The 17,501-nt window shown below is 31.9% G+C and overlaps 1 protein-coding gene across 1 annotated transcript; it reads left to right on the top strand.

The window, feature by feature from the left end:
• The first annotated feature begins 15,419 nt into the window (after nucleotides 1-15,419).
• Nucleotides 15,420-16,303, top strand: LOC147944035 (putative thionin-2.4). The gene is made up of 3 exons (XM_087450434.1): nucleotides 15,420-15,708; nucleotides 15,799-15,876; nucleotides 15,985-16,303. The coding sequence occupies exons 1-3, from the start codon at nucleotides 15,480-15,482 to the stop codon at nucleotides 16,080-16,082; spliced, it is 405 nt and encodes a 134-aa protein (XP_087306560.1). The 5' UTR covers nucleotides 15,420-15,479; the 3' UTR covers nucleotides 16,083-16,303.
• The last annotated feature ends 1,198 nt before the right edge of the window (nucleotides 16,304-17,501 follow it).

Raw genomic sequence — 17,501 nt, forward strand, 5'->3', positions numbered from 1 at the left:
GCGGGAAACAAACAGCTTCTCTGTTTGCAAATCACACACAAGCCAACCCTTCTTGCCCATCGGATAGCCCAGAAAAACACACTTGGTACTACAAGGATCAAACTTATCCTTTGACCTATCAATCTTGCGAGCATAACAGAGTGTGCCAAAAACACGAAGATTATGATAGTCCGGGGGCGAGCCGTATAAGAGTTCATATGGTGTCTTATTGTCGAGGAGAAGAGATGGTGTACGGTTAATCAAGTAAGTGGCTGTCAAGATACTCTCTCCCCAAAAATTCTTTGGTAAATTGCCTTGAAACAAAAGAGCACGAGCCACATTGAGTATGTGGCGATGCTTGCGTTCCACACGCCCATTTTGTTGAGGTGTTTCCACACAGGACGTTTGATGAATAATGCCTTTATCAGCAAAGAACTTGCGCAAGCATAAAAACTCGCCACCATTGTCACTTCGAACAATCTTAACTTGTTTGTTGAATTGTCGTTCAGTAAACATGCAAAATGTTTTCAAGGCATCCGATGCTTCTTTCTTTTCCAAGAGTAAGATTGCCCAAACCGCTCTTGAACAATCATCAACAATCGTAAGAAAATAACGTGCTCCACACGTTGATGGTTCCCGATATGGTCCCCATATATCGCAATGAATTAAAGAGAAATAGTCAACTGCTTTATTGATGCTTGAAGAAAACACATCTCGAGTTTGTTTAGCTCGTAGACAAACACCACAAGATTGTTCAAAAAACCCTACACTACTAGAAAAACCTCCAATAGATCCTAAAATAGAAAGCACTCTAGATGACGGATGTCCCATACGATGATGCCATAAGTCCCGAGTCTGCAACTTTCCCATATGCCCAACATGAACCGCAACAGCACCCTCGTAATGATAAACCCCGTCACGCTCCTTCCCCGCTCCAGTCAAAGTCTTCGAATCGAGGTCCTGTATCACACAAAACTGTTTAGTGAAGAGTACAAAACTAGCAACATCACGAAGCAATTGAGCAACTGAAATAAGTGTGATTGATAAACACGGGGCAAAGAAAACGTTGGACAAAACAAGTCAACCACCAAGATTCAAACTGCCATGTTTTGTTGCCCAGGTGATCTGTCCATTAGGCAAAGCAATGGGACAAGGAGCAATAGTAGTAACCGCAGAGAGTAAGTGTAAATCCCCAGTCATATGATGAGAAGCACCCGAATCAATGATTATATCATGGCGTCTTTCTTTCCCAAAAAGAAGAAGTTTTTCTGTCTTACCTGATGACTTTGCATTAGCAGAGGAACCCTGTTTCTTTACAAACTGTTCCAAAGTAGCCCATTGATCTGTTGTGAAATTTGGTATGCCTGAGGAGTCCACCGATGAAGCGGAATCACCAAGTTGAGTATGAGAAGCACGAAAACCAGAACCACGACCTCCACGACCACGACCTTGGTTCGAAAATCCTCCTCTACCACGACCAAAACCTCCACGACCACCATTGGTTTTATCTTTTTCCCACCATTCAGGAAAACCAATCAGTTGAAAACAATTACTTGCATCATGTCCTGGTTTGCCACAATGTGAACAAACCGTCGATGGCTTAGCAAAACGAGAAGCAGACGCCTGAGCAGAGGAAACAGAAGTGTTCTGTTGTGAGGCAGCCGTCGTTGTTGTGGCAGAAAAACCGACGACGGGAGTCCGATCATCAGTTGTACGCATGGCATTGATGTGTCTTTCTTCTTGAATAACCTGAGAATAAACAGTCTCAAGGTTCAACTCTGTTTGTCGACTCAACAAATTTGATCTTGTCGTTCCAAACCGAGAGTTGTCGAGTCCCATGAGAAACTGATGCACCCGTATCTTCTCTCGCATCTTCTCATACTTCAGCATCGAATCACAGTTTGCAGTTTTGCAACAACATGTGAAACCATGCTCAAAATTTGCCAGATCATCCCACATGATCCGCAGTTTGCTAAAATAAACTTCCACCTCATCACCGTTCTGTTTGCACGCAGCAATGTCAGAATGAAGCTGATGAATTCTCGTGTCGTCACTGACAGAGAATCGTCTTTGTAGGCTTGCCCACATCGTGTTGGCGTTATCAACCAACGAGATAGATTGTCGCAACTTTGGTTCAACGCTACTATAGATCCATCCAATGATCATAGCGTTAACCATGTCCCACTTTTCTTCCTCATCTGGATTATTCGTCGGTCGCGGAAGGGTTCCATTAACAAAACCTAGTTTCCGCTTGGTACGAAGAGAATTCAACATCAACTTCGACCAACGTTCGTAATTGGCTCCATTCAATAAGATTGGAGTCTGCACCTGTCCTGTACTGTCCGCTGGATGAAGAAAGGACGGAGACATGAGAACAGCAGAGACGGTTTTGGGATCAGTCGTAGGACCAGAAGAAGCAGATTCGACTTCACTCATAGTTTGAGAAAAAAAAAAACAAGAGTTACAAAGAAATTTTAAAGGTCCAGATCTTGCTCTGATACCATGAAAGGCTGAATAATGCTCTATGTTGTATTGATCATACGATTGTACAAGTATTTATACACAATTGAGGATCCTATAATCTAGTAAAGATAAACACAAATCATATATTTGACATAATCCCCAAAATATTTAGTCCTATCCTAATATGGTTTGATCCATCTGGCTTGACCAGTTCATGGATTCACAACCACGAGCTTAGTCATATTGGACTCTTTCGTGGAACATAACAATAGGCCGTTGCACTGAACAACTTGAGTTATTTCGACTTCCTTTGATGACTAGTTTGGGTTTCTGCTAAGTTTAGTTGGACCAACCGCTACCGCAATGTTGTTGATATTGACGCTCAGCGAATAAACCCTAGAACAACTGAACAAGAGAATCGAATACGGCGGCTTTGCTGCTTTATCTGAGTGCTTCTTGATGAATTCTGGATCTTTGAATAAAGCGTTCCATCGTTTGCATGTAAATTGTAGTCCTCTCAGATATGACGGGGGAACTCTAGAGAGTATCTCCTCTTCCAAATCCCATGGAAGATTGAACCTCACCATTGTTTCTCTCGCTGATCTGTAAGAGAAATAAATTAAAACTTAGGGTTATAAGCTCACGTTTTGCCTCTTCTTATTATATAAGTTAACTGTCTTCCTTTTCCTCTTAGGATTTTCTATTTATATAACTTAAAAAAAAAAAAAAAAAACTGTGATAGAAACCCTCAAAGATATAGCTAATTAAGATCAATAAACGAATTAAAAAATTTATGAATGTTTCATTAAAAAAAGAACAAAAAAGTTCTTGAAAATGTTAAATTGGGAGTGTATTGAAAATATAGATTCCGTTTTGGAAACGTTACAATTTTTGCTATTCCAAAATTTTGAAGCATTTTAAAGTTAATAATTTGCAATCATATGAATATTTTTAGTATCTTCTTGATATAAAGAATTTCAATAGTTCCTTATAGGTTTCTTCACTTCTACCAGTTTGACTTAAATTACTAGTATAAGTTAGGAGATTCTAATCTATTTTGTATAGGCAAGGTTGTTTTTGATTGAAGTTGGAACTAATAAAGTTGAGAATAAAAATAATGGTCTAAATCTTTAAACTATATTAGTAAACATGGATATCCAACCCAAATCGGCTGGAAGGATCCATATGTACTATTTATTATATTAGTCCCAAATTTTGTCAAGTCTCTATGTGGGACAATTCTAATACACTTCCCTCACGTTCAAGATCGATATCTGAAGTTAGTGGGACTGGACATCCACGAATATACCGCATAATCGAGACATTGGGTCTTAACTTTGGGCTCTGATACCATATTAGTAAACATATATATCCAATCCAAAACTGTAACATTCATGTTTCCGGAACAAAATTTGGGATATGTTGAATAAACCAAAAGAATGAATTTTAATTATTTTTTAGTTTAATTAAGTTATGGTTTAATCTAATTAAATTTTGGTTCAATATAACTAAACCGAAAGCCCTTTTTGTTAATAAGGAGAAAAAGAGAAAAAGAGAAGAAATGCTCATTCACGTGCTCATTCACGTGCTCATTCACGTGTGAGAAGGAGAGAAGGGTGAGCAAATTTGGTTTTGGTGTTTAAAGCAAAAGAAGCAGAATCGTTAGGGTTTGGGAGGAAACAGTTTCGACATATCAAATCATTGTCAAAAGTAACGAAATTTGGTACAGTTATACCCAAGTCTTTCATAGTCATTATCCTTTTTATAGAAGTGGATTTGGATTTAAACTCCATGAGTTATTGGCAGTTTCGTGGGATACGTTTTCTCAGACGCGAGTTGAGACCATCTGGGATTGTAACTGAGATCGTGGTCTCTTATGGTTTCCGATCGGCACGAGATTTTGGGAAATGCTTTGCGACGTCTAAGGCTAGCGTTTCACCGGAGGGATTTGATAGTTAACGGTTGGTTTCTATTTTAGGGTTTCATCTTTGACACTGTTCTTTTCTGATATTTCTGTCCATTTTGTTTCAAGGTTGCTTTTGGTTGTGTGACTTGTTGTAGAACGTTTCTGGAACTGTTTCAGATGCAAGTAGAGTCTCTCCTGGTTGTATTTGTTGTTAGAATCAGCTTGATAAGGTGAATGCGGGACCATGAGCTTATTTAAGCGATTGGGTTGTATGACTTGTTTTGTTTGTTGATGTGTAGGTGTGGTAAATGTATTATTGGGTGTTCTATTTAATGAATGGTTTGTTATGTCTTATTTGTGGTTGTACACTTGATTTGTTTGTGTGTATAGCTCGTAGATGGGAGAATCGCCTCAATGGTTATTTCTGGTAATACTCATACATCTCATTGTGTTTGTGGTGCAGGTAATGCATGTGTAGCATGAAATCATGGTGATGAGGAGGAGAATGATATATGGTCTCGGTTGTATTATTGGTTAAATTACTTATGTTGGAACCTGGTTTAAAAGCATGCTAGGTTGCTGGTTTATATTAGTTATGATTGGTGTTGTATTTTAATGTATTGGAGTTGGTTTAGTATGTCTTCAGCTGTGTATGTTGGGTTATTGTTGCTTTATTGGTTGGGTTGTAATTAAATATTATGAGATATTTAATTATATTATTATTATTTTTTTTAAATGGGTCGGATTGTTTCAAAAACCAATTGGCCATGAGTGTAGAGATCCATGTACTATTTATATTAGTTCCAAATTTTGCCAAGTCTCCATGTGGGACAATTCTAATAAATTATGTATTGAATTTGTGTTAGTAGTAAAATTATAATGTCATAATATGGTTTTATACTTTTATGTTTAGTGTTTTTTTCTATATATATATAAATATATATACACTAGCATGGTATGCGGATGCCTCGAGCTTAAAACTGGTTGGAATGTGATCCGAAAACATCACTTTGGAGGCACTGTACATGGCCACCAATATATGTCTCACTTTAAAGAAACTAGGTGCTTCCCCACGCAACGCGTGGGTTGCGGTGTAGTTGACACTTTCTTGTTTTTTTGGTCTATTTCTTTTTCTCTTTTGTATTATTTCGTTTTAATTAGGCATATATGAGCTTCGCAGTCACTTGTATTAATACACTATATGTTTATATCATTTCGTTTAGATGTGTACAATTGTTGCGTTTATTTTTTATGAATCATGAGGATGTTGTTTCTTGCTTTTGAAGATCCAATCTTATCATTGACTGATATTGTTCCCAATACATTTATTGTATTTTAGATTTCTGATTAACTGCTTATGTAAACCCTTCATACGTTGATGTTGCAATAATAAGTTATTTTTTAAAAGTAATTATTTTCCGTGTAAGTGATTATGTTTGTATGTCCATGTTTTGGTCTAATATCAATAAGATCGTTTATGTTTTTTCTTTAGTTGGCTTTGAAACCAATTTTGAGTTAAGCAAATAATGGGTCGAATTATGGTGTTAATAAGTAATATAGATTCTTATGTATATATATTGTATATATGTGACTATAAGTTTAGCTAACTAAAAAATTCTTTGATATTTAAATATAATATTGAACATATATATATATATATATATTATTTGTGGGAGGAATGTGTGGAATTATTGGATAGAAGTTATTTTTGACCTCTTATGCCTTTAAAGTGATTAATGCATAATTTATTTTATTTTCAGTTATAATTTTATTTTAATGTGTGAGTTAAATGTTTTGGGTTTATTGGGTCTTAAATATTGTTTAAAGAAATTAGAAAGCAAAAAAAAAAAAATAGAAAACATTAAATAAAAATCAACCAATAAGGAGAGACCAAAACCTTACTTTTATATATATGATATATTGCTTTAAACTTTGAAATGAGAAATATATTATAAACAATAATTTTACGTGAGAAATATATTAATTTAGCCAACCAAAATATGAATATAAGTTTAGCCAACCAAAATAATTAAAAAATATTAAAATTTAACCAAAAATAATTTCTCTTGAAAGATAATAAGTTAGTAGGAGGAATGAATTAATGTACAATTATTGGATAGGAGTTACATTTGAGTTAAATGGAGTTACATGTCTTTAATTATAAATAAATATTTTAATTTTTTTATAACATAAAATAAAAGTAATACCAAGTGGCTGAATCAAAATTCACATGATTTGGTTGTTTGTTGATATAAACTCAACACTTACACATAATAATTTAAAATAAAAATATTACTTTTTAAGTGACAAACTAAATTAGTTTTCTTATAAAGTTATATGAATTCTTCAATCTCAATAATTTTAAAAATCCCAAGGATAACTTATATTTTTTTTGGTTTTTATTCATCAATTTAATTTTATAGTGCTAGATTTCATACTAATGGTTTCATCTTTAGAGAATTTAGTGAAATGATATTTTTAAAATGATATTTTATTTTTATATTTAAATTCCAGTTGAATATGATTTGTTTTTTGGATCATTTTTTATTTTGATTAAAGACACAAAAAACTAATTGTTTAATTATGTTCTTTTTGTTTTCAAAAACCTCAAATCATAAAAAATATATATATATATATATATATTATATTGATCTCTGCAGATTTATCAATTGGATCACAAAACAAAATAGTCTTTATAAATGGATAAATGGATAATTATATTGATCTTTAAATATTATATTGATCTTTATAAATTATTAAAAATGATACATGAATATGTGAGATAACCAAAGACATAATAAATAATTACATATGGATCATTTCAACTTTATGATCTTATTGTGTGGTGAATATTGTAAGGAAGTATGAAAATAATGACTTATAAGTGTTAATATAAAATAGAAAATGGTGATAAACATTTTAAAAGATTAAAATAAATATATAAGATATACATATCATACAAACTCTAAAACTAAGCTTTTACAATGATATTTGATTTGATTTTTTATAACCCATACAACAACAATAACAAAAAAAATACAAAACAAAACAAAACAAAACAAAACAAAAAAGAGATTTGAGAGTAGTGGAAGAAGATGAGAGAATGAAAGAGTGATAGACTAAGAGAATAAGATAATGAGTATTTATAGGAAGAGAAATGATGAAAAATTACATTTAGAAAAATGAGAGTTACAATTCTAATTTATTGTTTTGTTTTAATACAATTGATTAATTCAACTTAGTGGAGAAATAAAGTTAATGCATAATTTATAGGGGAACAATACTTGGGTTCACCCCTAGGGGTGAACCTCTCCACTCACCCCCTTATAAAATAAGAAAATAAAATCTGTATATATTATTATAAAATTAAAAATCTTAAACCGCTCTTTAATAAACCCAAACAGACATATATAAAATCTAAACCCTAACCATCTCATTTGTGAACCAAACCGATATATAATTTCGTTCTACTTGTAAAATCTAAACTCTAACCATCTCATTTGTGAATCCAAACCGACATATAATTTCGTTTGAATTGTGAAATCTAAACCCTAACATCTCATTTGTGAACCCAAACCGACATATAATTTTGTTCTACTTTTAAAATCTAAACCCTAACTATCTCATTTGTGAACCCAAACCGACATATAAGTTCGTTTGAATTGTGAAATCTAAACCCTAGCATCTCATTTGTGAACCCAAACCGACATATAATTTTGTTCTACTTGTAAAATCTAAACCATAACCATCTCATTTGTGAACCCAAACCGACATATAATTTCGTTATAATTGTAAAATCTAAACCCTAACCAGCTCATTTGTAAATCCAAACCGACATATAATTACATTTGAATTGTAAAATCTAAACTCTAACCACTTCATTTGTAAACCCAAACCGATAAATAATTTTATTCTAATTTTAAAAATCTAAACCAAACCAATATTTATCTTTCCTTAATTAAAAGTATGCAGAATTTGTTTCCTTATTTAGTTTGCTTTTTAATTTAGTTTTGATTTATTTTTTAAATAAAATATTAGATGGAAGATTCTGATTGGCTGAGAGAAAAGGGGGTCAATGGAGAAGTTCACCCCTAGGGGTGAACCTAAGTATTTTACTTTATAGGGAGAAGCTATAAAGATTTCAGTTTTATATTATGTGAGTTAAATGTGAAATTAATTGTTTTTAAATTTGTGTTTTAATATAAATTTTTTTTTTGTTAAAATTGCATTGCCAAGTGGACCAATAAGGAGAGACTGAAACTCTATAAATTATTAAAAATGATACATGAATATGTGAGATAACCAGAGACATAATAGATAATTACATATGGATCATTTCAACTTTATGATCTTATTGTGTGGTGAATATTGTAAGGAAGTATGAAAATAATGACTTATAAGATGTTAATATAAAATAGAAAATGGAGATAAACATTTTAAAAGATTAAAATAAATATATAAGATATACATATCATACAAACTCTAAAACTAAGCTTTTACAATGATATTTGATTTGATTTTTTATAACCCATACAACAACAATAACAAAAAAAAAACAAAACAAAACAAAACAAAAAAGAGATTTGAGAGTAGTGGAAGAAGATGAGAGAATGAAAGAGTGATAGACTAAGAGAATAAGATAATGAGTATTTATAGGAAGAGAAATGATGAAAAATTATATTTAGAAAAATGAGAGTTACAATTCTAATTTATTGTTTTGTTTTAATACAATTGATTAATTCAACTTAGTGGAGAAATAAAGTTAATGCATAATTTATAGGGAGAAGCTATAAAGATTTCAGTTTTATATTATATGAGTTAAATGTGAAAATTAATTGTTTTTAAATTTGTGTTTTAATATAAGTTTTTTTTGTTAAAATTGCATTGCCAAGTGGACCAATAAGGAGAGACTAAAACTCTACTTTTATATATATGATATTGCTTTAAACTTTGAAATGAGAAATATATTATAAACAATAATTTTACATGAGAAATATATTAATTTAGCCAACCAAAATATGAATATAAGTTTAGCCAACCAAAATAAATAAAAAATATTAAAATTTAACCAAAAGTAATTTCTCTTGAAAGATAATAAGTTAGTAGGAGGAATGAATTAATGTACAATTATTGGATAGGAGTTACATTTGAGTTAAATGGAGTTACATGTCTTTAATTATAAATAAATATTTTAATTTTTTATAACCTAAAATAAAAGGAATACCAAGTGGTTGAATCAAAATTCACATGATTTGGTTGTTTGTTGATATAAACTCAACACTTACACATAATATTTCAAAATCAAAAATATTACTTTTTAAGTGACAAACTAAATTAGTTTTCTTATAAAATTATATGAATTCTTCAATCTTAATAATTTTTAAAATCCCAAGGATAACTTATATTTTTTTTTGGTTTTTACTCATCAATTTAATTTATAGTGCTAGATTTCATACTAATGGTTTCATCTTTAGAGAATTTAGTGAAATGATATTTTTAAAATTATATTTTATTTTTATATTTAAGTTCTAGTTGAATATGTTTTGTTTTTTGGATCATTTTTAATTTTGATTAAAGACACAAAAAAACCAATTGTTTAATTATGTTCTTTTTGTTTTCAAAAACCTCAAATCATAAAAAAAAAAATATATATTATATTGATCTCTGCAGATTTAACAATTGGATCACAAAACAAAATAGTCTTTATAAATGGATAAATGGATAATTATATTGATCTTTAAATATTATATTGATCTTTATAAATTATTTAAAATGATACATGAATGTGTGAGATAACCAGAGACATAATAGATAATTACATATGGATCATTTCAACTTTATGATCTTATTGTGTGGTGAATATTGATGTATGAAAATAATGACTTATAAGATGTTAATATAAAATAGAAAATGGAGATAAACATTTTAAAAGATTAAAATAAATATATAAGATATACATATCATACAAACTCTAAAACTAAGCTTTTACAATGATATTTGATTTGATTTTTTATAACCCATACAACAACAATAACAAAAAAAAAATACAAAACAAAACAAAACAAAACAAAAAGAGATTTGAGAGTAGTGGAAGAAGATGAGAGAATGAAAGAGTGATAGACTAAGAGAATAAGATAATGAGTATTTATAGGAAGAGAAATGATGAAAAATTACATTTAGAAAAATGAGAGTTACAATTCTAATTTATTGTTTTGTTTTAATACAATTGATTAATACAACTTAGTGGAGAAATAAAGTTAATGCATAATTTATAGGGAGAAGCTATAAAGATTTTAGTTTTATATTATGTTAGTTAAATGTGAACATTAATTGTTTTAAATTTGTGTTTTAATATAATTTTTTTTTTGTTAAAATTGCATTGCTAAGTAGACCAATAAGGAGAGACTGAAACTCTACTTTTATATATATGATTTACCTTGGTAGAACTTCTCAGGGTCAGCTTGGTTTTTGTTGGGACTTGGGACATACAACATTTTCCTTATAAGCTTGTGAATGAGAGTGAAATATCTTTCCAACTAATAGAATGGAGCCACACAGCAAACAAAATGCTAAAATATATTTCTAGTAGTTCACCTCAACCATCAGAAGCATTTCACAAAGGGTGCCACTCCCTTTGCGTAAAATCTCATCAGGGACCATCGGGATGATAGTTGCCAGAGAGAAAATGAACGGATGATATGTTATGTATAGGTAGTGTATTCTTCGACACAAATATTTTGTTTAATGCTCAATTCTATACTTTAACTAAGAAATTTCGAAATGACTATAGTAATATAAACTTTTTTCTTTTTTTGGTAGAAGAGTGGAGACATAGCCTCCCACAATTTATATAGTAATACAGTCTTCTACAATTTATTGAGAAAAAATAATGAACTTACACTCAACCATTTTGCTGGCACGCATGCCCTCTAATATCCTTTAAAATAACCAAGTTCATCGATTCCAGTCTAGAATGAAACATATGAAAACATATCGGTAACAAAAACACATAGTTTGTCGACCTATCTGCTAGATGATAACCCTATACACATAAAAAATATGAATAATTCAGTCCTTTGATAATAAGCTATATCACAAACTACTAGGAAGGACAACGGATGAGACTCACTAATTGATACTAAGATTTTTGTATCTTCTAGTAAGTCTCAATTAACTTTATACAGTTGTAGTACAGAAGGTGTCAATCCAAATGAGATGTTGCTAGCAATCAATATGCAATCAAAGTATCACAAGTCAAAGCCAGTTCAGAGAGAGGTTTTATGTCTAACAATCCTAGAGTGATCAGAATGCAAAACAGAAATGAACTACAGAACTAGAAACAAAAATGTATGACAAGAGGTAAACGTGAGTAAAAACGAAATCGAGTCTAAACAAGAACTAAATAGCAAGATGAAAAACGGTCTCAGGAATGCAATATCAATCAAAAGATAGAAGTCCTAAGGATGTGAGTAATTGATGTCGGTGGAGTATCCTAGTCTACAGAGTGTTTAACATGCCACAAGCAAACTATCCCTAAACAATGAACATCACGACTTAGCTAATCCAATCTTTTGACAGAAACTACTCAGACTCAACCTCTTCCAAACCTAGCTCTCGCTAGAGAAACATGATCAAGCATGGCATGACAAACAAGTTCATTCACGTCAACAAACATCCTAGACAACTAATCTCTTAGGCTAGGAACGTAAGTCTCTGGCACTAGTTGGTCAGACATTTCATCAAACACCTTCTGGGCGTGGAAATGTCTAAGACCTAGTTCCAATTGATCAGAGAGAAACTAGTATTTATAACTCTAGTCCAGAAGGGAGTCATACAAATAAAAGCTTAAACACCCTACATCCTCAGATCCTCCACCTAATCTATCCCATCCTCAAGAACTCTAACACTACTTGGATCTAGAAACCATCATCAACGATACAAACTCATAAACCATTGAATCAAGCATCATTAGATAGATAAAAATGGGATGAACAACTCTGTAGAAGAAATTAAATGCAAAAACTGAATAATCTCAAAGATGTCGGATTACAAAATCTGAGAACGTTTTTGGTGGCTAGGTAAAACCTTAAGAAAAGAACAAACACAAGTTAAAAGATGTCATGGGCAAAGACTTAACAAAATGTATATATAGTCACACATGAAAAGCCCTAAAACATAAAACGACAAGGTTGGGAATCTCCTGAAGCGTGTGAGACGGAGCGTCTTCTTTCCTGACATGTGCGATCGAGTCGGTGCGTCGCGAGCGTGATGCGTCGGCGGTGGTTCAGCTGCGATGGATCGAGTGAGTATGGCTCGAGTGATGTGAGTAGGAGTGGCTCGAGCGGTGTGAGTGAGAGTGGCTCGAGCGTGGTCGGCTCGAAGGAGGTGCGGGGTGGTTGGCTCGAGCTGGGTGTATACGCATCCACTAAAACGATGATAACTCTTGAACCACACCTCCGATTGGCTTGAAATAAACGGCATTGGAAAGATGACTCAATTCTCTACAACTTTGATGAAGACGTAAAAAGCTTAATCCCTCGACTGGGTGCTCGATTGGTGGCTCGAGTGGTAGCTCGAGTGGTGGCTCGAGTGGTGATTCGAGCGTGGATGTTGGAGCGTGGTTCGAGCGTTGATGACATCCATTCCGGGTATGATGGATCGAGTGGGATGCTGGTGCTTCTTCCTGGGAGCGCGTCTAAGTTGCATGTCGGTCGAGTCACATGACGTCCATTTCAGGCATGCTTGGTCGAGCCGCATGTCTCAACCTCCATTCAGTTCCAACAGTCTGTACATCTCCTAAACACCTGAAATAACTCCAATATGCAAGATGTATGCAAGACCAATGCAAAGACTACCTAGATATGCATATTATGCAAAAGAGACTAAAAACAATACAAAACAATAAGTTAAGAGAACAAAATGAATAACAAATACATGATGAAATAGTGAAAAATATACACATATCACTAATTTATGTCTTGAAAAAACCAACCACTATCTCTGAGTCAACTTCTAACTCTATGCGTCTAACTCATTACTCGTCTCTCCATTTCTTTGACTATTTCACATTTCTTTTCTTGGTTGAACTAAATTATAAACCAAATTTAATTTTTTTTTTCTTCATAGAAAATACAATACACAAATCAGGCAATAGGCATTCATTTGGTCCCTACCTGTATTGAAATCGAAACACCTAGCAAACGATTTGGATTTTTGTCTTTAACTTGTCATCATCTAATATATATAACACGTTGTAACAAACGTTTTGGATTTTTGTCTTTAATTTGTATGTCTACATAACTACAAAGAGAGTTGGTTAAAAAAATTTTGGCTTTAATTTGTATATATACATAACTACAAAGAGTTGGTTAAAGAACTTAAAAGAAATAAAAAACATGTGATAACAAACTACACTCTTATCTGTCCCTCTTCAATCTACCCATACGCTTCTCGATTCTTCCACTGACTTTTTTGATAAAATTTCTGGTTTTATAATTTTAACTTTTCATTAATTACAAGATGCTTAGAGCGGCATCAACATTCCAGGTTGAACAATTCCGGTCAATCAGAGCATGGACTAGCATTTAGAGAATTTATAAATGCATTTAACCCATCACTCACCTTAGAGGTTTATCTTTTTAAAAACATACTTACCCAAGAGTTTATGCCATCCAAGTACAAACTAGTTCTTCTTTGATAAAGCATCCCACAAGATATGAGAAAAACGATTCATCGCCTCATATACTTGGACGGCATGCCATTGACAGCAAATTCTAAGAGCTAGCACGAACATTCACCATCCAAATCTTATAAACTAAATTATAAGAACGTACATAATAAATTTACGGTTAGCACGGACAAAATTAATATAACCAGCAAAATTAACAGGAGTCGTGAATTGTGAAAAGAACACTAAGCAGCCAAATTCAATTATTAAGAAACACAAAATTTTAAGAGTTTTTTCTTTTTGTCCCTATTAACCAAAAAAGGAAAAAAAAAAAAAAAAAAAAAGATGAATGTAGTTCCCGGTATTAAGGAAAGAGTATCATCATATTACCTATGATTACTCAAATCCCATATATTACTCTAATATACATTAATTATATTATTCTATGTAATCCCTTTAATTATGTCCTTTGATTATGGTTTGTGATTATATATAAGTTATATCATTCCATTTATAATACAACAACAATAATAATATAATACTATTCTCTCTAATATATGGTATCAGAGCCACAATGATCTAACGATCGGCTCCGTTCCTGTTTCTAAGCTATGTGCTTCTTTTGTTTATTTTTGTTTTAAGCCAAGTGCTTCCACATTCAAGTTCATTATGAACCTCTGAATTTAAGCCATAGAGCTTCTCTCATTCAAGTCTACCATGTTAGACCTCTGAATCTTAGCCAAGTATTTTTCTTTATAATTTTTATTCTCAAGCCAAAAGTGCTTCTATCATTCAAGCTTATCATAAGCCTCTGAATCAAGATGAATTTCTTTTGAAATAAACAAAAAAAAAAGCAGACTCTAACCATATATTACTCAACACCTCCACATCACACAACTCACCACCGTATCGGGTCTTTAGCAAATCTTGCTCAACAACAACAACTCATCTTCTCAATTCATAAGCCGATCCCCTTCTCAACACTTGGACTTGTCAATCTCAAGCCGTTATTTTCGCATCGCTTCATCACCCCTGGAGATTGAAGGGGCGTATTAAAGAAAGAGTATCATCATATTACCTATGATTACTCAAATCCCATATATTACTCTAATATACATTAATTATATTATTCTATGTAATCCCTTTAATTATGTCCTTTGATTATGGTTTGTGATTATATATAAGTTGTATCATTCCATTTATAATACAAAAACAATAATAATATAATACTATTCTCTCTATTTACACCCGGAAGTGAAGGGTAGCAATTGAGATAAGGGTGGTCCACGCAGCATGTACAGAGTGTGTGTAGAGCATGTGATATGAAGGTATCAAACAACTTTTGTGGTTGCAAATTGCAGACCAACTAGTATTTAAGCTAGCCTTGTTTCATCTCAATTTCATAAATACAAGCTTATAACTCTCCACATACATTTTGCAATCAAACAACTAATCAATCAAAAGATGGAAGGCAAAACTTTGATTCTATGTGTGCTCCTAATGAGTCTGTTCATGGCACAAATTCAAGTTGACGCAAAGAGCTGCTGTCCATCCACCACAGCTAGAAATATTTATAACACTTGCCGCTTAGCGGGAAGTTCCAGGCCATTCTGTGCAAGTCTCAGTGGCTGCAAAAACATTGGTGGGACGAAATGTCCTCCCGGATATACTCATGACATTCTCGAAAACACAGGTAAATTGATCAATATAGTAATTTATTGCGTACATTATATGTAACATGACGGATCAAGATTTCATTTTCTGTATTAAATTTTGTCTTAAGGTGATGCTGCCAGTGAATACTGCAAAGTTGGGTGTGTGTCATCTGTGTGCGGTGCTTTAACCACTATTCAGAACTCTGGTAAAGCAAACTTCTCATACTCATATATATCATTATTATCAATTTTTTTAAATAATTCATAAGATAATACATTATATCCATTCATATTATGTCTCGATAATTATATAGATGCAAGTGAAGTCGTGAATGGAGCGGTTGAAAATTGTGCCAACGCATGTTCTACAGTCTGCACCAAGAACTCGATGAATGCAGTTGAAACTGCCTAGACAACTTTATCCATCTATGAAGATACCAAGCAGATCTGGAGGTGAAGTGTGGTCATCTTTCACAATGTTGTTTTTCATGTTTTCAATAATTGTCGTGTATGTGACAAAAATGTTAAGACTCTCATGCTCATTTGTGTATTTGCGTAGAAGGTTGTCGATCTATAGATTGTATATACCTTCTACTTCCTATCTTTTAAATAATGAAAAATGTGTTTGTATTAGTCTTCTACTCTTGACCATTTTCATTTGATTTGTTTCTTTTTTGGTATTAGCAGTATCCCACAGTTATATAAAAACCTTCCTTTCGAAAGGAATGACCTTACAAGGAGCTCATATCATGAAAACATATGCCACTTTACTAAAAATGTATGTTACGTTTGCCATCGACTTAAACTAATAATACTTAATAGAAATCTTAAAACAATAAGAAATTAAATTTCAAATAATGAAATAGTTGAAAGTACAGGCGATCTACAACTAAAATTAGAATTATCTAAAGAATATATGGCCAAGTCAGTACAAAACAAACAAAATTGTGTCAAAGAACATTGATTTGTTAGTTATCAAAGAAGAGACAAATATATATATATATATATATATATAGAGTTCATAAGACATAAACATTTAGATATATATAACTAGAAAGTAGCCCACGCGATGCGTGGATTATGTATGCATTATTAATTTGCGATGCGTGGGTTATGTATGCATTATTAATTTGAAATAAAAGATGAAGTTTCTATTCAACTCTATATGAAATGTACATGTAATTGTTACTATATATATTGAAAATTAATTTTTATAATATTATGGTTTAACTACAATATTTTTATAGATATTTGTTATATGATGCTTCATAAAAGAATCATTTTGATAGAGAAAAAAAGTTAAAGTACACACAGTATTATTGAAAATATTTAAACAATATGTTACTATAATAATATGACCATTGTTTTAGTTACCGCAAAATCAATTTAATTTAGCATTTCCGTTAAGTAATTAAGATAAATTATATTTATTTACACTTTTTTTTTGGAAAAACTGATAAGTAGTCTAAAAATAAAATTGTAAGACCTTATTATATAATTACTTTGATAGATAATCTAATGTTGTTCTATATATTAATTTTATTTTTATAATCTAAAAGTAATACTTAACAACAAATAATTTTAAAAGAAATACCTCCTCTTGTAATCCATTTTAAATAATATCCTTATATATATACAAAGTAACTAAATTTTAAACCCTAAACTCCAAATACTAAACATACTAAACATTATCATACTAAACATTATCTCTCAATCACTCTTGAATTAACTTGCCTCAACTTTTTATGTTTTGTGAATGATTTCATAAATAAAACATTTAACTTTTATAGATTTTATACTATGGAGTATTGATGTACCATTTTTTCTATTG

Source organism: Camelina sativa, chromosome 5 (assembly GCF_030686135.1).
Source record: "Camelina sativa cultivar CO46 ecotype springtype chromosome 5, ASM3068613v1".
In the NCBI taxonomy this organism is placed as follows: domain Eukaryota; kingdom Viridiplantae; phylum Streptophyta; class Magnoliopsida; order Brassicales; family Brassicaceae; genus Camelina; species Camelina sativa.

Bases quoted from the DNA above. Each gene is read 5' to 3' on its own strand.
- LOC147944035 (XM_087450434.1), top strand. From the start codon at position 15,480: ATGGAAGGCAAAACTTTGATTCTATGTGTGCTCCTAATGAGTCTGTTC. The intron at 15,709-15,798 runs GTAAATTGATCA...TTTTGTCTTAAG, and splicing joins TGACATTCTCGAAAACACAG to GTGATGCTGCCAGTGAATAC. The intron at 15,877-15,984 runs GTAAAGCAAACT...ATAATTATATAG, and splicing joins AACCACTATTCAGAACTCTG to ATGCAAGTGAAGTCGTGAAT.